Source organism: Onychomys torridus, chromosome 11, assembly GCF_903995425.1.
Source record: "Onychomys torridus chromosome 11, mOncTor1.1, whole genome shotgun sequence".
NCBI classification, from domain to species: domain Eukaryota; kingdom Metazoa; phylum Chordata; class Mammalia; order Rodentia; family Cricetidae; genus Onychomys; species Onychomys torridus.
Genome location: NC_050453.1, coordinates 22,905,947 through 22,929,647, shown reverse-complemented (window position 1 = coordinate 22,929,647; position 23,701 = coordinate 22,905,947). Strand labels below are relative to the sequence as shown.

Genomic DNA, 23,701 nt, shown 5'->3' with positions numbered 1-23,701 from the left:
AGTTTGTAAGCTTTCTGTTGCTTTTGGGTTTCATTGTTTGGTTTGTTTGTTTGTGGCTTTTTTATATCCAGCTTTAATCTGAGGTGATATGATAGGATGTGGGGAGTTATTTCAATTTTCTTGTATCTATTGGGACTTGCTTTGTGTCCAAGTATGTGGACAAATCTCCACGAGGTACAGAGAAGTAGGTATATTCTTTTGGACAAAATGTTCGGTAAATATCTATTAGGTCCATTTGGTTTATAACATGTTAGTGCTATCATTTCTCTGATTAGTTTTTGTCTGGATGACCTGTCTGTTGGTGAGAGTTGGGTATTAAGGTCTCCCACTATCAGTGTGTGAGGGTCAATGTGTTATTTAAGCTGTAGTAGTGTTTCTTTTACAAACTTGGGTACCCTTGTATTTGGGCATAGGTGTTAACAATTGCAATGTCCAAGCTGGGCAGTGGTGGCGCATGCCTTTAATCCCAGCACACGGGAGGCAGAGCCAGGAGGATCTCTGTGAGTTCGAGGCCAGCCTGGTCTACCAAGTGAGTTCCAGGAAAGGTGCAAAGCTACACAGAGAAACCCTGTCTCAAAAAACAAACAAACAAACAAACGAACGAATTGCAATGGTGGATTTTTCCTTTGATGAGTAGTGTCCTTCCCTACTCTTTTGATTAGTTTTCATTTGAACTCTGATTTTTCAGATACTAAAATGGGTAGACCAGCTTGTTTCTTGTGTTCATCTTCTTGGACTATCTTTTTTCATCCCTTTACCTAAGATAATGTCTATTTTTGACGTTGAGGTGTTTTTTCTTGGATGCAGCAGAAGGATGGATCCTGTTTTCATATACATTCTGTTAGTCTGTATCTTTTTATTGAGGAATTGAGACCACTGATATGAGAGATGTCAGTGACAAATGATTGTTAATTCCTGTTCTTTTGTTGTTGGTAGTGATGGTAATGGTGGTGGTGGTGGTAATGGTGTGTGTGTGTGTGTGTGTGTGTGTGTGTGTGTGTGTGTCTGAATATGCTTGAAAAATTAGCCAAGTGTGGTGGTATACATCTTTAATTCTAGCATTTGGTAGACAGAGGCAGGAGAATTTTAAGCCATTCTGGTCTACTTATTGAGTTCCAGGCCAGTCCTCTATACATAGTGAGACCCTGTCTCAAAAACATGTATATGTTAGCTAATTCTGTTGCTGTGTTTCACACTTGTGTTTCATGCTTATTAAGAAGGGTCTGTGTTCTATCCTGGGCAGGACTTGGTTGTTTGTGGGGTGGTTCAAGGAAGATAATCAGGCAGAAAAAAAATGGTAGCAGTCTGAGCTTGAGTATAGGATATTGGGGTTCTGTAAAAGAAACCAGGGATGAGATATTCATTTTGTCAGGGATCCTCAAAACAGGGAGTGAGCCTTGTTTTCAAAGAAGTCAGAAGTACGGATCACCCTAAGTGTATCTATGTTTCCCCTCTTAGGGTTATTTCACAGATACTTCTGCAGGGCACAATATGCTCTAGATTCCTCCTGCTACTCTTCCTGATACAGTGGTCCCTTCTATTCAGCACTGGACATGGAGATCAACACTGTTTTTCTGCCCCTCCCCAGCAATCAGAGCAATGAGACAGCAAAGGGCTGAAGGAGAACTGCATGTAGACATCTCCATTTTCCCTGGAATCATTGGTTCAAGGAAGTTGGAGACAGTGAATCATGACTTCTTTGTGCTGGAGAAGCATTCTCAAAAACCAAGACTTCCAGTCTTATGCTCTGATTCAGTGTTCTCATTGCTTAGTGAACTCTGTGACTGATTGTTTTTCATGTGTCCTAGAACCACATAGTCAGCCTCCAGGGACAGACCATTTTTACAGTAGACTCCACCACCTTGCTTTTTGCTTGTTTTCTCTACAAGTCTTTTCTGTATTGATTTGAATATTTTCCTTTCTCCTCTCATTTTTGTATCTATTTGTTCAACCTTTCCCCTTTGATTTTTCTCCTATCTCTCATCAATAAGAGCAAACATTAACCATGTATGAGACAATCACTATATGTCTGACATAATTCTAAGTCTTCTACAAATATTAGTTTATTCAATCCCATGATACTCTATAAAATGGATAGTATTAATAAGCCCATTTTCAGATGAAAACTTTGATACACAGACACTCGGAGGTACTTTAGTCAAAAAGTGAAGAATTTTGTTTTATTCAAAGTTTAAGTATGTGCTAATAGGAAAAATACTAGTAAAGCAATGGATGGCCATGTCCCCACCTCTGTTTGAGATTTTGTGTTTGATTTAGATTTTAAAGTATTGATTCAGAGTAACCTAAATCTTAATAAAGATGACATAAAGTAAAAATATCTGGAAAAAATGGTATACTGCTGTGCAGGTTGTAGGTGTCTTTAAAAAAATGTAACATAAGAATTTCTATAGTTATGGAGAGTGACATAGGATTTCTGCTGCCCAGTCCTTTCCTGCCTCATTGCTCTTGACATCTCTTGACTTATCTTGATTAATTATGACTCTTATCTGAGCATTGTATACTCATGCTGTGTCTGTTCACCCTCCCAGGTCTCAAATGTGGAGGGAGCTAGTCACACTGTTAACTCTGGATGGAGAACAAAGAAAAAAAGAGAGTTTAGCTACTGCCCCACCTCCAAACAAGAACAAGAAATGCTTACTTAAGAGCCAAAAGGAAACAACGAGTGGCAATGAGTGTTAAGCAATATTCAACTGTCCCTACTTCCTCTCTAACGTAACCTCCCACCTCACCCCAATGTCCCAATGTAACGTATTATTTTAGTCCCTTCAACAATGATTCTTTGTTTGGTGAATATTTATGAATGTGGTGTGTGTGTGTGTGTGTGTGTGTGTGTGTGTGTGTGTGTGTACGAGTGTATATGCCCATGGACACAAGTGCATATGTGTACACCTGCATAAGGAGGTCACAGGTCAACACACAATGTCTCTCTTGATTCCTTTCCACCTTACTTTTTAAGACAGGTTCTCTAATTGGACCTGGAGTTCACTGATTCAGCTAGGTTGGCTGGCCAATGAGCTTCCAAGGATCTGTCTGTCTCTTCCCCGCTCTCCCCCACTCCACTCTCCCAGGGTGCTGGAGTAACAGATGTGCTGGAGATCTGAATTCAGGGCCTCATGCTTACAAAGCAGTTGCTTGACAGACTGAGTCATCCCTCCGGCCTCTCATTTGTTTCACATTTAATAAGCAATACAGTGGTCAGGATATGCCAGCCTACAGATACCAGCTTGTATAGCTCTCAAGACCCTTTTTTATTAATTTATTTATTTTACATCCTAACTGTAGCTTCCCCTCTCTTCTCCTCCCACTCCTTCCCCCCTACCTCCCCTTCACCACCCTTGAACACACCCCTCCTCTGTATTTGCTCAGAAAGGAGTAGGCCTCCCATGGGCATCATCAAAGCATCTCCTGACACTTTTATGAGGTCAGTGTTATTAGAAGTGCCATTGTAAAGCTGAGGAAACTGAGGCATGAAGAGGTTGCTAAGTCTTCCTAGGACTGATGGCTACTATCCCATAATACTAGTAGTCACATCCAGGCAGTCATGCTCTTAAACTATAGGTCAATGGTGACTTACAAAGGGGCAGGCCAAGGAGGCTCCTCAAGGCAAGGCTTCCTGAGAGTCTCTAAATTCTTCTTCATTAGCACACAAACTGGAGAGATCTATCACATCATCTAGTCCTCAAAGTACCTCAAAATGACAGCTCTGCCTAGTTTCATTTACCATCTAGGACCCTGAGACTTAGCTGTTTCAGTACATTCTTGGATGTCTAGCTAGTCAGCAATGAAACGGGCAGACAAAGGCACCTTGGCCTGACTACTGCCACTTTCAGACTCCATTTTACCTGCAGAGTGAAATAAATTCAGGTTCCCAAGCCCTAAGGATGCTGAGAACTTTCCAATGGCTGACCAATCTCCTCCTTAGATGATAGAAATAGTCTGCTATGTCCCTTAGTTCTCTAAAAGCATTATAGCTATTCCTAACAACAGAAAGAACAAATGGATCTGATTGGTTGGAATGAAAAGCCCCCATTTTGTGTCAATTGACAGTGATGGAACACGAAAGGAAAGTCCCTAATCTTTAACTTCTGATTGTGAAAATCGTATCTGTAACTTGCCAGCAAATATTTGTGATCTTTGTGCTTATAAACCCTGCTTCTGCCCCTGTTTGGGGCTGCCAGGAGAAGCAAGGCTCCCAAGGCCCTGTCCTGAAGCCCTGGACTTCAGTGACTGTTTTATGTAGTGACTTATTAAAGTCTTTGGAACCCATAAGTGCTGTCTCTCTCCTTCCTCGTGGATCATACGGGACTGTGTGTAACAAGCAATAGAGCCTGGCATGGAATATGTTTCTTGATCTGCAGTTTGGGGCACTCTTGCTATGTTGTGGGTCCCCATTCTATTGTTTTCTACGTGGCTTTTCTTTTCAAATAGAGCAGATATTTCAGTAGAAGGAAGCTACAATTGGCTGACTGACCCTTCTTATTAATCAGTTTAAACTCTGACCAAGACCAAGAGACCAGTGAAGAGTTCTCCCTGGCCTTCGTTTTTAGTTTTGCTGTCAGATTTTCTATCTTGTTTGTTTTATTTCGTATTTCTATTGATAAATGAGAGAGTGGTTGTACCTATGGCAAGAAAAGGTATTCATGTTTATTCTCTGCCCTCCCCACAACAAATACTTAAAAATTATCCACTGATTATAGGAGAAATATTAGGGATGAAAACAAAGACTCTGCATTAAAGTAGGCTGTGTTCAGGGAAGGAAAGGTGATGATAAATTAATATACATATTTGAGACTTCAGTAGTGTTGTCTGGCACAAAAACAAAACACAAGGAGTGGGCTGCTTGAGCACTGGTGGTCAGGTGTTCGAACAGAGTCCATGAATGAAGCTGTGTAAGGAGAATTATTAGTGCTTGTGAGAAAACACCAAGAAGACAGAGCAAGAGTCTTGTGCCCCTCCTAGGTGTAGCAAATGGGAGTGGGTTTGCTTCCAATTACCCATTGCATTGACTGTAGCTTGTCCTTGTAATTATATATAGCCTGAACTTGTGTGAGCTTAGCTTAGATGATGGCTTTGCTTGAAGCTCAGAATAAAAATTATCTGAGGCTCTAAATAAACTATGCTATTGCATGAGACGTTAGTCTGCCTCAGTTTTAGACTCTGTTGTTCCAGGTCCCAATGCTTTTAGAGTGGTGATGGTCAGGAAAGTTCCTTCTGATGGGAGGATGTTAAAGACAAGACCTACATAAGATGAAGGAGTGCTGGAGAGTCAGCTAAGAGAAGAGAACAGAGCATACACATGCTTGGAGACAAGTGCTCCTGGCCTATGTGGCTGTTGGGGAAGAGAAAGGATGGAGGTGAGTGACTGAGGTCTGATCTGGCAGGAACCAGACAATAGTGAAGTGTGTGAAAGGAAACTAAGTGATTTCACAAGCCCACCAGACATGGTGTAAGTTCCTCATCGAACCTACGATGATCCACAAGGAGACAATCTAGCCCATCAAGTTCTCAAACTCTTGTTTGTTTATTCTTTTTCAAATGTCTTTTCTCACCATCCCTGTTGTCTACTTCCAGTAGCAGCTTTTGGCAGCTACTTATTCATGAAATATGCAATTATAAAGTCCACCCATAGACACAGAATATATCATCCAATGAAACACAGGTCACTGTCTAATCCATGAAATGATCTGTCATGACAGGAGAAGTACTCCAGCCTAAAGAAAGAGCAGAGGGAGAGGAAGGCTGCTTTTTACACAGGGTCTACCCACGGTGCTCTGTCCATGCTGGTGTCAACCTGTGATCTCCACTCCAGATTCCCTCTTCCTCAGAGCTACCTAAAGGATCACTGCAAACAGACCTTTACCATGTGTTGTAGTTTGAATATGAAATATCTGCCCCCTCAGCCCCAAAATCTCATATGTTAAAGCCTTAGTTTTAATCTGCTTGGCTTTGGGATGTGATCATATTACAAGGGTTCTAACTTCACCAATGGGTTAATCCTTTGATATATTCAAATTCTGATGACAGTGTCAGGAAGTGATAGAAAATAGGAGATGGGGTCTAATTACTAGAAATTATGCCCTAGAAAGGGAGACCTTGTTTCCAGACTCTTCTGTTCTTTCTCTGGTTACTGGGTACCATGAGAAGAAAAGCTAGCCTCTGCCATCTGCTCCTTGCTGTGATATACCACTTTGCCTCAGTTTATAACAGTGGAGGCAAGTAACTAAGAACTAAAACCTATGAACTTGGAGCCAAAGTAAATCTGTCTCTTCTGATGTATGTTGTAGGTTCTCTCACAATGGAATCTGAACAGACATCATTCAAACCTGCCTCAGTGGTAGCCTTTTCTAGTCCTTGTTTCTTCTTTGTGCTCTGCCTCTCACTCTTCCCTTTTGTGATTTACTACACAAAGTTTGAAAATGAATCTGGTCAGCTGATGTTGTAGGTAGTACACATCTTCACTTGGATCTCAGGGTTTCTGAAACCATTTGGCCTGTTTCATCAATCTCTTGTAGGCTTATAAGACCATGTCTCAAAGTTTTCCCATCAAAATAATTGAAACTACCATTTATATGTACCACCCAAACATTGTGCTAAGTGCTATTTCATCATACATTATTAGTTATCCACATCTAGCAATGAAAAGTTGAGGATCATTGGATTTCAATAAGTTTTTTCAAAATTATACTAATTGGTTCAAATATATCTGAATTCAAAACATGTACCCATTGTCAGACTTCCTAACAAGTTTGATCCTGGTCTCCTTATTCTTAGCAGCTGGTCTCACCTTCTACATGACTGAGGAGGTAAACCATCAAGAATGATTATCTTTCAATTTGTTCTTCTACACTAAATGTTTACTGTTTTAAGCACCTTCTGTGTGCTATGATAATAGTTCTATGAAACAGACTTTATTGCAGTCCATATTGTAGTCAACTTAAATAAACAGCTCATCAAATGAACACAGACCCAGCTGGCTCAAACCCTTGTCCCTTCCACCACCCCAAGAAGGATAATATGGCTTCCCATTGGATTGTCTCACATGCTTTCCAATCTTAAAGATCATCAATACACTTCTGTCTTGTTAGGGTGTTTAATTGCTGTGAAGAAACACCATGACCATGGCAACTCATCTAAAGAAAACATTAAATTGGAGTGGCTCACTTACAGTTTCAGAGGTTAGTCTATTATCATCATGAGGGGGAGCATGGAGGCATGCAGGCAGACTCCAGCTGAGAGTGCTACATCTTGCAAGCAATAGGAAACTGACTGACTCACCGGGCAGTATTTTGAGCATATGGAACCTCAAGGCCCACCCCAAAACTGACACACTTCCTCCAACAAGGCCACACCTCCTAATAGTGCCACTCTCTTTGGGGACCATTTTCTTTCAAACTACCACACCTTTAAACACATAAATTTAAAAGCTTTTCAGCCTTTGAACACTCTGAATCATTATATCATAGACAATCCCTTCTTGAGACTATAGTAGGCTCCCTGCTAATGATGCTCTTGTCATTTGGCCTACTTGTTTGTTTTGTTGTTGTTTTGATAATTCTTCTATAACTGTGGACACTTCTCACAGGCTCAGCTCCAGACTAAGCCTTTCAGTTCCTGACTTTTATCTTTCTTTATCACCAACCTCAATACTTGGTTTTCTCATTATGGTTCCTAACATTGCTCAGGGGTCTAACTACTGTGACAAAATGAAGCATAAAGAAAAAGAGATGGAGAGAACATTTTCCCTCTTCTAAAAGACATTTGAGGCATATATTACTTATATTTTATATTCAGTTGGCCAGAACTTATTGGCATGATGACACTTCACTAGCAGAAAACAGGATAATATAGACTATTCTGGTGGTTATCTACCCTTTTAACCATCAAGGATACTGTCACTATGATGAAGGAGAGAAAAAATATTGGAAAATAACTAGCAGGTGTAATAAGTCTTTTTCTGTCCCACCAACCAACTCCCAAATAATGACACAGAGACTTCTTATTAATTATGAAAGCTCAGCCTATAGCTTAGGCTTGCTCTTAACTAGCTCTTATAACTTAAATTAACCCATTTATATTAATGTTGCTGGAATTTCTAAAGGTCTTTTAATGAAAAACCTGGAGCCAGATATTGGAGTAAATATCGAAAAATCAGAGAGACAAAGGAACCGGCACCCACCACGTCTCACCTCTAGAACTTCTCAACCTGAAAAGCCTCAGCTGAATAGCCTCTAGTGCCTGTCTCCTCAAGCCTTATATACCTTCTCCATTCAGCCATACCATTTCCTATCTCAGCTCTCCTAATGCTGAGATTAAAGATGTGTGACTCCCAAGTATTGGAATTAAAGGTGTGTGCCACCACTGTCTGACTTTGTTTCTCTCCTATACTGACTCAATCTCATGTAGTCCAAGGTGGCTTTGAACTCATAGAGATCCAGAAGGATCTCTGCCTCCCAAGAGCTAGGATTAAAGGTATGTGCCACCACTGTCTAGACTCTATGTTTAATCTAGTAGCTTGTTCTGTTCTCTGCTCTTCAGGCAAATTTTGTTACGGTACACAATATATCACCACTATTAATCTATATTCTATCATGTGGTGTTACCCCTCTTCCATCTTGCACTTCCTGTTTCCTCTCTGTGTCTCTTGGCGTCTCCTTCACATCTAGATTCCTCCTCTTCTACCTTTCTCTACCCAGAAATCCCACCTATACCTCCTGCCTGGCTATTGGATGTTCAGCTCTTTATTACACCAATTACAGCAATATATCTTTATACAGTATACAAATATCCCATGACAAGCAGGTCCCACTCTCTTCCATCCAACAACACCTCTAGACCATACTTTCTCCTATCATCTTTCCTTCCAACTACTTACTTAGGTGGTCCAATCTCATTTCACATTTAACACTTGTCTTTTCCCTTTGACATCGTTCCTGCATTTCTGTTTTCTACTATTAGTTTTTCACTGACAGAAAGCAGAAACTAAAAATAAATAGTGGAACAACTGAATTTTATTAGGTGCCTATTTCTTCATTTCCCTTCCTTGCACTATCTCTCAAACTTAGCCCTTCCTTTCCTTTCCTATTATAACTCCTTTGGTTCATGCCCTGATGACTACATTAGCCTCTTAAAGTTCTCTCTAGTTTATTTACAGCATATCTATTTCCCCTATTACCAAAGCTTATTATTCTTTCTGTACACCATTAGTACTTTAAAATACCCCAACATATTATTTTAATCTGAATCCTTAAAAACTTTAATAGATCCCTCTACCTATTGGATAAACTCAAATTTAAGAGTGTCCCAAATCCAAACATTATTTATGTTTCTTGTGTTCTTCCCCACCTCTCTTCTCACCTCCCCTATCATGAAAATCTGGACTCAATTGACATCAAAACTTGTGAACATGAATTCAGAACCCGAAGACTTCAGATACCTTTCCTTCCCTATAACTTTCAAATAAGTTTTTTTTAACAGCTACAGTTCAAAGTACTCTTTCTCTTTTTGAGTTTTGACTGAAATTACCATTGATGAATGTCATTCACTTGCCTGACATTTCCCACTTCATATTGCAAAGAAAAGTTATATATGTGTGTCTTATTACCCCAACTTGGTATTAATTTCCCTGTGGCTCAAACGTGGGGCCTCACACAAGACATGCAAATCTCAGCCCCCTTTCAAGACATTTTGTGCCACAAGTTCTCTCCAAAATCAGATTTTGCTGAGATTCCCTCTAGTGATGTTATACTATTTGAGTTTCTGTGGCATGTAGAAAAATAAATATTGGAGTTGATTGACAGAAAATTCTTTCTTTGAAAACTGAAGTGCTTTAAGAGCAGATTGAGATCTGCCAAGTAGAGCAGTTAAAAGAATCCAGCTGAGCTTTACTTGAATTATACCATAAATCTGTTTAAGGGGGATCCAACATGGCCTTAGCATCACTGAGGCCTCGTAGGGAAGGGCCATGTAATCTTGAAAATGCACGTACGACTTGCTCATGATCAATACCAGGAATAATTCACATTAGTTTCACTTTGACAGTTAACAAAGCACTTCTGCTCACATTGCACTGTTTGCTCCTCACTGTGTTGTTGTTGCTTATTTTTGCTCTTTTGGAAGGCCCGCCACCCAGCTCCCAAATAAATCACACATGGAGGATTATTCTTAATTGTAAATGCCCAGCATTAGCTTGGCTTAACTCAAATTACCTCACCTACCTTTTGCCTTTGGATTTTTTTCCTTTTCTTCCTTCTGTATATCTTACTTTCATTCTCACTGCATGGCTGACTGGGTGGCTGGGTGGCTGGCCCCTAGCATCCTCCTCTCCTTGTTCTTTTGCTCTTTCTTCTTTTTTTTTCTCCCAGATTTCTCCTATTTATGCTCTCTGCCTGACAGCCCTGCCTCACTATTAGCCATTCAGCTCTTTATCAAACCATCAGATGTACCAGACAGGCAAAGTAACACAGCTTCACAGAGTTAAACAAATGCAACATAAAAGAATGCAACACATCTTTGCACCATTAAACAAATATTTCACATAATAAATGTGAAATGCATAAACAAATGTAACACATCTTAAAACACTACAACACTGAGTAGATGGGGCCAATGTTACAGCTATTTTAGACAGATAAAGGTTTTGTAACTGTATTGAGATTGTCCCATTTGGAAGCAGATGCCCAGTCTGGAGCCTGTCTCATATGTTTTTCAGCTTCTTGCTGCAGTCCCAAAGCTACCTCTCTTGGAGCAGTTGTGTTACTTTAAAAGCAGCAGAAAAGTCAGTTCATACCTATTCAAACTCTTTGTTTTTTCTCAGCGAGCTCCTGGTTTTGCAACAACATCAGCAGTGCAAAAAGCTGCAGTATTTCCCCTTACAGGGTCACCTACACATCACCCTCTCTGCTCCATTGCTCTTTGATAGCCTAGCACCATTTCCTGAATGACTTTGCTGTGGGGAGTGGAGCCTAGCTTAACACAAACACCACATTCAACCACTTGTAGTTGCATGGCTGCTCTAATACCAAGAAGTTCTCAGCCTTAGCATATGGCCTCCATGTTTCAGAAGGCAATGATGGAATATAGCCAGAATTAGATATCATGTATCTGATTCATCTCATACCTAACTTAAAGCCAAAGAGTCGAATGACAGTTAAGCCATAGGACCTTGATGTGTAAAAGCCTTGAGACATGTAGGAAATCTGAGACAGGGCGTGGCTATGGCATTTGCAGGACCCAGTGACAAATGAAAATTTGAGGCCCTCTGTTTGAAATGCACTAAGCATTTGGAAGTCACACAGCAGGAGAAAACAAGTTCAGGATCCTTTGAGCCTAGCTTCTGGAATACTATGCCTGAGACAGAAGCTAAGATATTCCAAGTGTTCTCTGTGAACCCTGTCAGCCCAGTAAGATCTAGTGACAGTTGGTGTTGGGGATTTCTGCAAAGTGTGGCTGCCACAGATAGCATTAGTCTAACTTTATGTCCTCTGTATGTTTTCTTCCTGTCATCCTTTCCCTTTGGCACTTATCATGTTAGATTTTGCATTCCATGGGCTCCTCGGGGCTGTAATGGTTTCCTGTTATCCCTATGGTCCTATCATAGCAGGGATGGGTAGGTAGTACTTAATAAATGTTGGTAGGTAAGTGTCCCTACTTTCCTCCTGTCCCTTCCTTCCTTGATGTAGTACCCTAAAACATATTGACTTGGCTTGCCCATTCCAACTAAGTCACCAGTACATCCCTCCTGATAGAAAACCTTCCACCGACCCAAACGGAAAGAGATTCGTGTTAGTAGTCCTGAGATCCTGCAGTAGCTACTGAGCTGAAGGGCAAAGGTGGCCATCAGTGAGAGCACCACCAGGTTAAGAAATCCTTTCATTTTAGTGATTTGCATTCTCAACAGACCCTCTGTATAGCACACCCTATGTCAACTTTAGGGTTAACCAGAACCCATTATGTGGAAACCATGGCTTGGCCACTGGGGCTTACACATAACTAGTTCACATCAAAACAGCTCAGCTAGTTGTTCATGATTAACACCATTTCTGGCTGCTCAGTTCCCATGTCATATCTGTTATTGCATTCTTCATGTATCAACCATGCCAATCTCGAACACTACTGATCATTAAAGAATCCCCAGTAAGAGATCTGCTGTATTAAAACATGTTTTCCTAGATGCATAAATTCTGAAGGATAGAAGGCATTCAAGGAAAAAAGACCAGAAACCTTCAGTAGGTCCAAGATATCAAGTGTGTCCCTTTTCTGATCCTTCTGCCCAGTAATGGAAGAGTTTTGGATGAGTTCAGGGAGTATGTGGGTTACTGCTTTTTTTGTTTTTTTACGGTGGTCCTCAAAATAAATAAATAAATAAATAAATAAATAAATAAATAAATAAACACATTAACATTTTTCCTTTTATCCTTAGAAGATACAGGCAAAGATTTCTGGCAAAATTATTCCCTAAGTTGGTGAGTTTAGGGGTATCTTTTCTGTTCCCTCTCTCTTCCCAACCTACATAGAGTATTTGACACACAAAGGGTGTTTAACTACTTACAGAATGAATTAAGCATTGGAATTCACTCTTGTGCTGCATAGACTGTCTTGAAGCAACTCACAAAATAGGCTAAGTTCATTTCTTCATTCATTCATTTATGAAGGAACACATGTATTTCTTCAGGGACAGTTTTGTTTCAGACAAATTTGCAGGTATTTAGCTAAATTTTGATTGTCATAGCACATTAAATATACCTAGAGTAAGCTGGGCAGTTGTTGTATGCCTTTAATCCCAATACTCTGGAGGCATGAGCAGGCAGATCTCTTAGAGTTCGAGGCCAGCCTGATCTACAGAGGAAGTGCCAGGACATCCATGCCTACACACACACACACACACACACACACACACAAACCTAGAATGAAAGAGATGTGCAGTGTCTGAGGAAGTTCCTCAGTGATACTCAAGAAAAGGAATGTAAGTAGTTCAACAGTCTGATGGTTATGGTTTTTTATTTATATCCTCAGGGTCTGAAGCAGCAGGAACAGGAGCAGATTCGTCCATGGTGAATGGGATTCTTGGGGAGTCGGTTACTTTCCCCTTAAATATTCAAGAGCCACAGAAAGTTAAGAACATTGCCTGGACTTCTGAATCATCCGTTGCTTTTGTACAACCAAGAAAAGGAGCACCACCTAGTGTTATTGTGACCCAGAACATTTATGAAGGACGAATAGCTGTCATAGATCAGAACTATGACCTAGTCATCAGAGACCTGAGGATGAAGGATGCGGGAACTTACAAAGCAGACATAAATGAAGAGAATACCACCACCACCACCACGAGGCGCTACCACCTCCATATCTACCGTAAGTTATAGGAGAACAGAGGGCAGGCTTTACTTTTGCTTTGGAGATTTCTGACCTAAAGCACACCCATATTTCTGAGAATGGTTTCATAACTCTTTCATACTCATAATTGTATAAGCATATCAGCACCTCTAAAGGTCTAACTTTAGTGCTAGCAAGCACAGACTTCAGCTGTATTATTTTTCCAACAGAATTTGTCTTTGGATCTTTGTTTTCCTGTCTTATAAAATACCAACAATCATACTACTCAATTCTCAAGAGTTATTATGACAATCTAGTAAGATACCATCTGCAAAGTGGTCTTTACAAAGCCTCTTGTTACAAAATAATTGCAGAATGCATAGGAAAGTTCAAAGAACCACAAAAGGGGGTGCTGTGTGCCCTCCATTTCCCCTCTTCTGTTCTTCTAGATCCAACAACCCACCGGTCTGATCCCCAGTGCTATAGCAGACCCTCTGGGGTGACATCTCTCCGCTGTCTCCCTGATTCCAAGGAGATGAAATGCACAAGTGCTGGTTGAACACCACTTTCCTCCAGTAAGAGTTAATACTTACAGAACTGCGGTTCTGTGTGCAAGGTCAAAAACAGGAAGTTAATGTTAGTGCAATTTGCAGAGCTTACCTAGAAGGCTCCACCTGTATCTGCACTCATTCATGAATGGAATCCTTTGTAGTCCTGTAGAATTTAATCATGTGTGTAGCACTGGATACTACAATCAAGGTAGTTAAGTGCACCATCCCAAGATTCCCTTGTCTCAGCTTGGAGGGTAGAGATCTGTCAGCCCCAACTCTGGCTTTCTCTGCTCAGCAGCTTTGTGCAGATAACATCTCTGTTCCTGTTGAGAAAATGAAATGAGATTGTAGTTTCACCATTATGACTGCACTACCCCTCCCACACATATACACATACAAAAGCTCTCTGAAAATAGATAAATATGTATAATTTTCACCACTATGGCTATACCAACACACACATGTTGCTGGCTCTGGAGGTTTGCAAGCAAGCTCTCATTTATTGAATAAAGGGCTGAGGTTTATATATGTGGATTTTTGGTGGGCTCTGCTCCTAGCTACTGTGGCATTTCTTGGTTGGCTCTAGGGCTGTGTGTCATCACCATCCAGTTTGGCGTTTATGGGTCAGACTTCCTCTGGTCAGAGTGCTCTCTGCACATGTCACAGCTCTTTGTTTGCTTAAGGCATGACCCAATGATTTCAGCCTCACCCACCTCTCTCTCTCTCTCTCTCTCTCTCTCTCTCTCTCTCTCTCACTCACACACACACACACACACACACACACACACACACACACACACTCACACAAAAGTCTCTCTGAAAATAGGTAAATATGGTCTTTTTCTTGGGCTTCAGCTATGCTAGAGTATTCAGGGCCTGCTGTGGTAGGGTGGCTGGGGTGCAGTGGAGACAGATTACCCTGCCTGTTTTTGGCTGTGCTTTGATGCTGGCATCTAAGCACTTGATATTGGAATAATTATAAGTCTAGGTGCTGATTTGGAGATTTGTCTTTGTTAGGTGGGTGTTTTGTTCATTATTTTTATTTCCTCTCTGGATTTTCAGAGACTGTGATGGATATGTGTTGTCTGGTAGGAAATTTTCTTTGGAGCTGATAGTTGTGTCCACTGGGGATTTCAGGTAAAATCTCAGGTTTTTGGGTATTGGGAACTGACACTTAGGACCTGGGATAGGCTAGGGGTCTGAAGAGATTCACAGAAGAGAGGAGAGGAGAGTGTCCAACCAGCATCTGCTTAGTTTATCTCCTTGGAATCAGGAGACAATGGAGATAGGTCACCCCAGAGGATCTGCTATAGCATTGAGGACAAGACTAGGAGATTGGATCTAGAGGAAGAGAAGGAGATGGGAAGATCTACAGACAGCCTACCTGCTTCCCTGGCAGGAGTGGCCTGTGGATTAGCAGGAAGTGCCTACTGAAGTTGGGGGCTGGGATAAAACAACAAGTGAGGAGAAGGTAAGTAGGAGAAGGTCTGTGGGAGCCACAAAAGATGTGGGTGGGAAGTTAGAAGGAAGGCAGGTGTTCCATTGTGGACCTGGGGTTGAGACTGGGAGATTGGGTTTGGAGGAAAAGACGGACTGGTGAAGGTCTTCAGTTAGCTTACCTGTTTTCCTGGCCTGCTCAACTGGTATTTTCTGGAATGCCTGTTGGAGAATGAGATACTAGGATGAGTTGGGGAAAGGAAGGTTGGATGAGAAGATAGAGGTCTTAAAAGAGGAAATTAACGAATTCCTTAAAGACGTGCATAAAAACACAGAAAACAGTAGAAAGAAATGAATAAAATTGTTCAAGACCTGAAAATAGAAATAGAATCAATAAAGAAAACCCAAACCGAGGGGAATTCTGAAAAGGAAAATTTTAGGAATTTGTACAGGAAGTACAGAGGCAAATTTCACCAACAAAATGTGAGAGATGGAAGAGAGAATATCAGTTTTGAAGATATTATGGAGAAAATGGATACATCAGTCAAGGAAAATGTTAAATAGAAAAAGAAATAAATAGAAATAAACCAAAGAGGGCAAGGAAGCTACTTTTGCAGTGGTATTGATGACTGCAGGTTCACAGTTGACAAAGAGAGACATAGAAGGCTTCTGTGAGAACCCCTACCCCCACAGCAACCCCCTAAAATGTAACAGCCTAAACAGGGAACCATTGAAGAGAGCTCTAAAAACTGTGATAAGGATGCTGAAGTGTAGCTCTCCACAATTGATGGCTTCTTATGGAATTGCTGGTGGAGTAGGACTCATTTTTCTTTAAGGGGCTGGCTACTGGGAATTTGACCATGCTCCAGTGAATATATAGACAACAAATATTGGGCTCTTCTTCTTCTCCTTCTTCTTCTTCTCCTCCTCCTTCTTCTTCTTCTCCTCCGACTCCTCCTATTTGAGGGGACACAAGGGTGGGGGTAGACTTGGGAGGAATAGGAAGTGAGTGTGACCAGGGTGCATGATGTGAAATTCCAAAATAATAAATAAAATATTATGTTTTTAAAATACATGAAATTTGGGATACTATGAAAAGGCCAAACCTAAGAATGATGGTATTAAGGGAAAAAAAAGAATCCCAGCTCAAAGGCCCAGAAAATATTTTCAACAAAATCACAGGGAAAAATTTCCTAACCTAAAGAAGGACATGCCTATAAAGATATAAGAAGTTGAGCTGGGGTTGGGGATTTAGCTCAGTGGTAGGGCGCTTACCTAGCAAGCACAAGGCCCTGGGTTCGATCCTCAGCTCAAAAAAAAAGAAAGAAAGAAAAGAAAAAAAGAAGTTGAGCTGGATGAGTGGACACCTCATGCAGCCTTGAGGCAGGGGGAAGGGTTTGCCTCTACTGATGTGCTTCCCCATGGGAGGCCTTGCTTTCTTGTGGGTGGGAGTGGGAGATGGGCTAAGAAGGGGAGACTAGGGGATAGAGCAGGAGGAAGGAAGAGGGGGATCTTTAATTGGTGTGTAAAATGAATGAAATTTTTTTCTTAATAAAAAAAGAAAAAAGAAGAAGAAAAAAGAAGAAGCTGAGCCGGGAGGTGGTAACATACCCCTTTAATCCCAGCACTCAGGAGGCAGAGCCATGTGGATCTCTGTGAGGTTGAGGTCAACCTAGTCTACAGAGCCAGATCCAGGACAGGCTTCAAAACTACACAGAGAAACCCTGTGTAGTTTTCTGGAAAGATTTCATACTAGCAACTTAAGAGCATACCTGAAAGCTCTAGAACAAAGAAAAGTAATAACACGTATGAGGAGGAGAGGGCAAGAAATGACCAAACTCAGGGCTGAAACAATAGAAACAAAGAGAACAATACAAAGAATCGATGAAACAAACAAGATAGACAAGCACTTATCCAAACTTACTAAAAGGCAGAGCAAGAATATCCAAGTTAACAAAATCAGAAATGAAAAGGGGATGTAACAACAGACACCTAGGAAATCCAGAGAATCTTAAGTATATACTTTTAAAACATGTACTTCATTAAATTGGAAAATCTAAATTAAATGGATAATTTTTGTTGTGGATACCACTTATCAAAGTTAAACCAAGACATATAAGCAATTTAAACAGTGAAATAAAAGCAGCCATTACAATCTCTTAACCAAACAAAGCCCCAGAGCCAGATTTTAGCATAGAATTCTACCAGAATTTCAAAGAAAAGTTAAGGTCAATAATCCTCAAATTACTTCACAAAGTAGAAACAAAAGGAACATTATCCTTTTTATAAGGCCATATGCCCAAACCACATAAAAACCCAACAAAGAGAATTACAAAGAGATTAATTTCCCTTATGAACATACATGCAAAAATATTTAATAAAATACTTTCAAACTGGGGCTAGACAGATGGCTGAGAGGTTAAGAGAACTGGCTGCTCTTCCAGAGGCTCTGAGTTCAATTCCCAGCAACCACATGGTGGCTCACAACCATCTATAGCATGCAGGCATACATGCAGGCAGAACACTGTGTACATAATAAATAGGGTTGGGGATTTAGCTCAGTGGAAGAGCGCTTGCCTAGCAAGCACAAGGCCCTGGGTTCAATCCTCAGCTCGTAAATAAACAAACAAACAAACAAACAAATAAATAAATCTTTAAAAAAATTTTCAAACTGATTGCAAGAACATGTCAATAAGGTCATCCACCAAGATCAAGTAGACCTCATCCCAGAGATGCAGGGATGGTTCAATATATTAAACTCAACAAATGTAATCCACTATATAAACAAACTGAATAAAAAAAAAAAAAACGTGATCATCTCATTAGATGCATAATAGGCCTTTGATAAAATCCAACACCCCTTCATGATAAAACTCCTAGAGAAATTTGTAGCACGAATCTTAAATGATCTTATTAATAAAATCAAACCTGAGGCCAGTTATTGGGGTGAATGCTGGAAGATCAGAGGAACACAACAAGCCACAGCTACTTCACTATAGTTGGAGAGCTTCTCTCCAGGTGCCACCAAGCCCTGTTAGTCCAACAACCCACTTGTAAAATAAACACACAGACATTTATACTATTTAAACTGCTTGGCCATTAGCTCAGGCCTACCATTGTCTAGCTCTTACTCTTATATTTACCCCATTTCTATTAATCTATACTTTGCCACATGGCTCGTGGCTTACCAGTACCTTATCTCTTTCTTGTCATGGCGGCGGCTTGTGGTGTCTCCCTCCCCAGACTTCACTTTCCAGAATTCTCCTCCTCCTTGTCCCTCCTACCTACCCTATCCTTCTTGCCTGGCTACTGGCCAATCAGCACTTTATTTATTTTAACCAATCAGATCAACACATTTGACATACAGAACATCCCTCAGCACTTCCCCTTTTCTTTTTTTTTTCAAAAAGCAAGGTTTTAACTTTTATATAGTAAAATTTCAGATAACCAAACAATTATCAAGCAAGAATTACAGTTACAATATTAAAGAAGATATCCTATCTATCTTATATTTGTGAGTCTAAGGTTTTATATCTAACTTATCTTTTATCATAACTAAGGAAATTGTAACTATCTAGTCTTCAACCACATCAAAGACCTCAGGAGGATATAATATTACCTGAGAACTGGGAGAAGGATGAAAGCAACTTTCAGGAGTCTTGCAGGGTAGACAGAGACAGCTGGCAGCCTGGACAGTCACCTAATGTTCCTTTGTAAAGTTGGGGCATTTGTCTTCAGCCCACAGGGCTAGAGTCTCTCAGTCACTTCTCTCAGTGTCCTGTAGAATGTCTGGCAGTTTCCTCTGTGAAGCAGGAACCTGAAGGACCATTTTGTCAAGCAAAGTTTAGTGGTCATCTTTCTATGAGTCCTGCATGTCCAGTCGATCAAGCAGTCCAGGCAAGAACAGTTTCTTGCCCAAATGGCTATTTTTGCCAAGGTAAAGATAAGATATGAAGTGTCTTCAATGTCCATCCTCCTCTCTGAAGTAAATTGGTATTGCCAGGAGCAGACATGTCTCACTGTCCAAAAAGTCTAAATTTTAAAAATATTTTAAATGCCATATTCTGTAGACCTTTGAAGTGTTTGAAGATTACCTGTCTATCTGAAATATATCTATGCATACCTAGAAAACTTAACATGACTATAAGTTTGACTATCATAGAAGACTAATTGATCTGTATTTCTTAATTATCCATTACAATCTAAATGAGTTGCATGAACATAATACCTCAAACAAGAGTAGAAATATATATACAGTATAACAAAATTAACTTTAAGTTTGTATCAATAGACTAAAATCTTTACCAATGTAACATTTTAAACAAGTTGTTGCTCTTTAGAAGTAAGTTCCTTAATCTACCCTTTCATACTATTATATCTATATCATATCCCTTTTCTTCTTTAGAAAGAGATCTCATTTATAATCAACCTGCTTTAAATAAAAATATTGGGTTTTTTTATGTCCCACACCAGAGGGCTCTTCTGATTTGGGACATAAGAATCTCTTAACCTTTTTTTTTTAGGAATATGTCTGGGTTTAGAGAAAGAGTGAGCCAATTCCATCTCCAAAGCCAGCTTGATAATTTTGGGAAATTGGGTGTAGTTTCTCTTACTACTTCCTGCTGGAGGGGGGCCTTGTATCTTATGGGGCACAAAGAAAATTTTAGGATTATGGAGTAGTCCATGAGGGTAAACCTCTGAGCCAGTTGCCTTGAAACCATTGTGGATGTTGGATCATCTGGGCCATTGTGTCAACGGAGACCTTTCAGGTGGTCTTGGCTGATCAAACCTGATGTATCTTAATCTGGAACAAATCCACAGCCTCTGGCTTTCTGTGGAAACAAAAGCAGAGACTCTTTTCCAAAGCAACATATCCTTATATCCAAAATTTGAAGTCAAGGTACATTTAAAATTTACATATTTATTTAACTCAACAGCTTTTACGATCAAATCTTTTTTTGTAGTTAAAAATTCCTAAGACAACACAAACCAGATTCTCTGTGTAATATCCATCTTTGTAAGACTGAAACGCCACTGTGGCTGCTGGCTCCACCCACCTCTGCTTCCCAACATGGCAGTGGTACAGTTTACCGCCAGCTCTGGGTCTGGAGCCATGTGTACCATCAACTATCAGAAGCAATTCTATCAAAGCAGTGCATTGCCCAGAAATCTTTTTTTTTTTTTTTTTTTTTTTTTTTACTCGCAAAGGCTAAATCTACCACGCAGCAGAGTAAAGTGCCACTTGTAGACTCCTCATTCCCGCCAAACTGTAGGTAGGACACATACGCCAGGAACCCGCCATAGTAGCTCAAACTGGCAGGCTGCCGCTAACTTGAGAGAGACAACTAGGAAGCTGTTTTTAGCTCCGTTTTAGAATCTTTTTTCTCATGTTTTAGGTGGAAACTCTTGCCAACACATTGGGTGCCATTTGTAGTTAGAGTTTTCCTCCCTGGCCGACAGTCAGGACAAATCAATATGGTGGTATATGGTGGTTCCTCAGAAAGTTGGGAATTGATCTACCTTAAGATCCACCTTTACCACTCTTGAGCATGTACCCAAAGCATGACTCATACACCATAGGGACACTTGCACAACCATGTTCATTACTACCCTATTCATAATAGCCAGAAACTGGAAACAATGTAGATGCCCCTCAACTGAAGAATGGATAAAGAAAATGTGGTACATTTACACAATGGACTATTACTCAGCTGTTTAAAAAATGACATCATCAAATTTGCATAAAAATGGATATCACTAGAAAAAAAATCAGCCTGAGTGAGGTAACCCAGACCAGAAAGATAAATATAATATGTATGTATTCACTTATATGTGAATATTAGGCAGTAAAAAAAAAAATGATAACCAAACTAAAGCCTGAAGATGCAGAGAGGTTAGGTATTATGAAGGGCCTAGGAGAGACACATAGATCTCCCTGGGAGGGGGAAAATAGAGTAGATTTATGGGTGGACTGGAGGTTGGGGAGATGAGAATAGAGACAAGAAGATCAGATAGGGAGCGGTAGCAGAGATGGAGCTGAGAGAGAGAGAATGTGGAGAGAATTAGCTGGAACTAAGGGGCATTTGAGGAGTGGTTTAGAAACGTAGTGCTGTGGAAACGTATTAAAGTATACGAAGGCTATCTTAATGAAGTCTTCTATAATGAGTGAGATGAAGTACACCCTTCGAGGCTGAGACTTGAATTTTCAATCATTCAGCCTCCCTTTTAATGAGGGCTTTGGTTGATTTTCCACAACATGAGCTCTGTGGCTGCTGGAGAGAAGATTCTCTTCCAGGGCACCTTTAGAAACTTTTTGACTCTTTATGTGATGAACTTTATCACTAAGTTCATTGTTGTCCTTCACCATATTCTGAGATGCTGGAAGTTGGTTAATTTTAGCACAGAGTTCATTCTTATCCTTTGTCAATTTATCCAGAGATGCTAAGAGCAACTAACCTGCAACAACATTTTCCTTATTTTCCCACAAACTGTCAAAAGTTTTACATACAGTCACCAAATCCATTGCCACCCATGATTAGTGCATCAGAATAATCAAATGTACTTGTCTCCTTAAGTTCATAAAATAGTTCAGACCATGGACTTTTAGTGCTCTTGGAGCTCCTGGGAGAGGCTTCAGTAAATGGAGAAGGTTTAGTACTTATAGGTGTTGGCAAATTGGAAAGCATATTCCCAATACTTAAAATATTCATCTTTATACTTCTTTTGTTTTAGAACCACTTCTGGTACCAAAAGCTGTATTATTCAGGGTTCTTTAGACTCTAGAGTCTAGAGTAACAAAGCTTATAAAATGAATCCCTCTCTCTCTCTCTCTGTTGAAAGAGGATTAGAATTACTTAGAGGCTGTTGTTCAGCTAAACGAACAATGGCTGGCTATAAATAAGACATCCAAGAATACAGAAGTTTCCCAGTCCACAATGCCAGATGTCTCAGCTGGTCTTCAGTAGATGCTAGAATCTGAAGAAGTAGTCTCTAATGCCAGTGAAGGAGTGGACTTGCTAGCAAAGCAGGAGAAAGCAGGCATAGAGCAAAAGCTTCCTTCTTCAATGTCCTTACATAGGCCTCCAGCAGAAGGTGTGGCCCAGATTAAAGTGTGTGTGTCTTCCCACCTCAAGATCCAGATTAGAAGTGCATCTTCCTACTTCAGATTAAGTAAATATCCCTCACTGCTGTGCCCTCCATTTTTGAATTTTAGTTAATTCCAGATGTAGTCAAGTTGACAGCCAAGAACAACCCTCACAGGGTGGAGTTCTTCTTCTGTCTTAGCGACTGTCCTATTGCTGTGAAGAGACACCATGACCAAGCCAACTCCTGTAAAAGAAAACATTAAATTTGGGCTTTGCTTACAGTTTCAGAGGTCTAGTCCATTATCATCATGGTAGAGAACATGGCAGCATGTATGGGGCTAGAGCAGGAGCTGAGAGCTACATCCTGACCTGCAGGCCAAAAGGCAGAGAGAAATGCTGGGCCTTTTTGAAACCTCAAACCCCACCTCCAGTGACACAATTTCTCCAACAAGGCCACACCTACTCCAACAAGGCCACACCTACTCCAACAAGGCCACACCTACTCACTCCAACAAGGCCACACCTACTCCAACAAGGCCACACCTACTCACTCCAACAAGGCCACACCTACCCCAACAAGGCCACACCTACTCCAACAAGGCCACACCTACTCCAACAAGGCCACACCTACTCCAACAAGGCCACACCTACTCCAACAAGGCCACACCTACTCACTCCAACAAGGCCACACCTACCCCAACAAGGCCACACCTACTCCAACAAGGCCACACCTCCTAATCCTTCTAATTGTTTCAAATAGTTTCATTCAACATTCAAACATATGGGCCATTTTCATTCAAGCCACCATACCTTCAATGCTCATAATTTTCAGATTCAGTCTTTTTGGTTTTTGAATGGTTTAGTAGGTATCCTAGGCTAGCCTCAAATTTGTTATCTTTCTGCTTCACACTCCCAAATGCAAAGATTATAGGCACTCATCTGCATGTCTAAATACAAGCACCTTCATTGCTGGAGCCAAAACAAAATGTTTTATAGATACTGGATCAGTATATGGTTTTGTTTTATATTCATGATATAATGGCTACAAACATGGTGTGCTTTTAAGTTTCATCTGTTTTAGTATCTTTCCTCTATTGCTTTCTCAAGTGTAGAGCATCAGTGACGAAAAGGATAAATCAAGCCCAAAGTCACATTTCCAAATTTCTGCGGTCTAAGAACTTCTGCCATGACTAGTTTCTCCTCCCTCTACCCCAACCAGTTTCCCTCCAACTCCTTCCCTCTCTGTCTCGGGATATGTCAGATGAGAAAAGAATCTATTTTCAGTAAAAGGGAAAA

The 23,701-nt window shown here is 40.5% G+C and overlaps 1 protein-coding gene across 1 annotated transcript in view; it reads left to right on the top strand.

Moving 5' to 3' along the window:
• Nucleotides 1-23,701, top strand: part of Cd84 (CD84 molecule) — a 38,452-nt gene that overhangs the window by 5,795 nt on the left and 8,956 nt on the right. Inside the window, exon 2 of the mRNA XM_036202442.1 lies at nucleotides 13,033-13,371. Within this exon, the coding sequence (XP_036058335.1) occupies nucleotides 13,033-13,371 (339 nt within the window). The remainder of the gene's footprint in view (nucleotides 1-13,032; nucleotides 13,372-23,701) is intronic.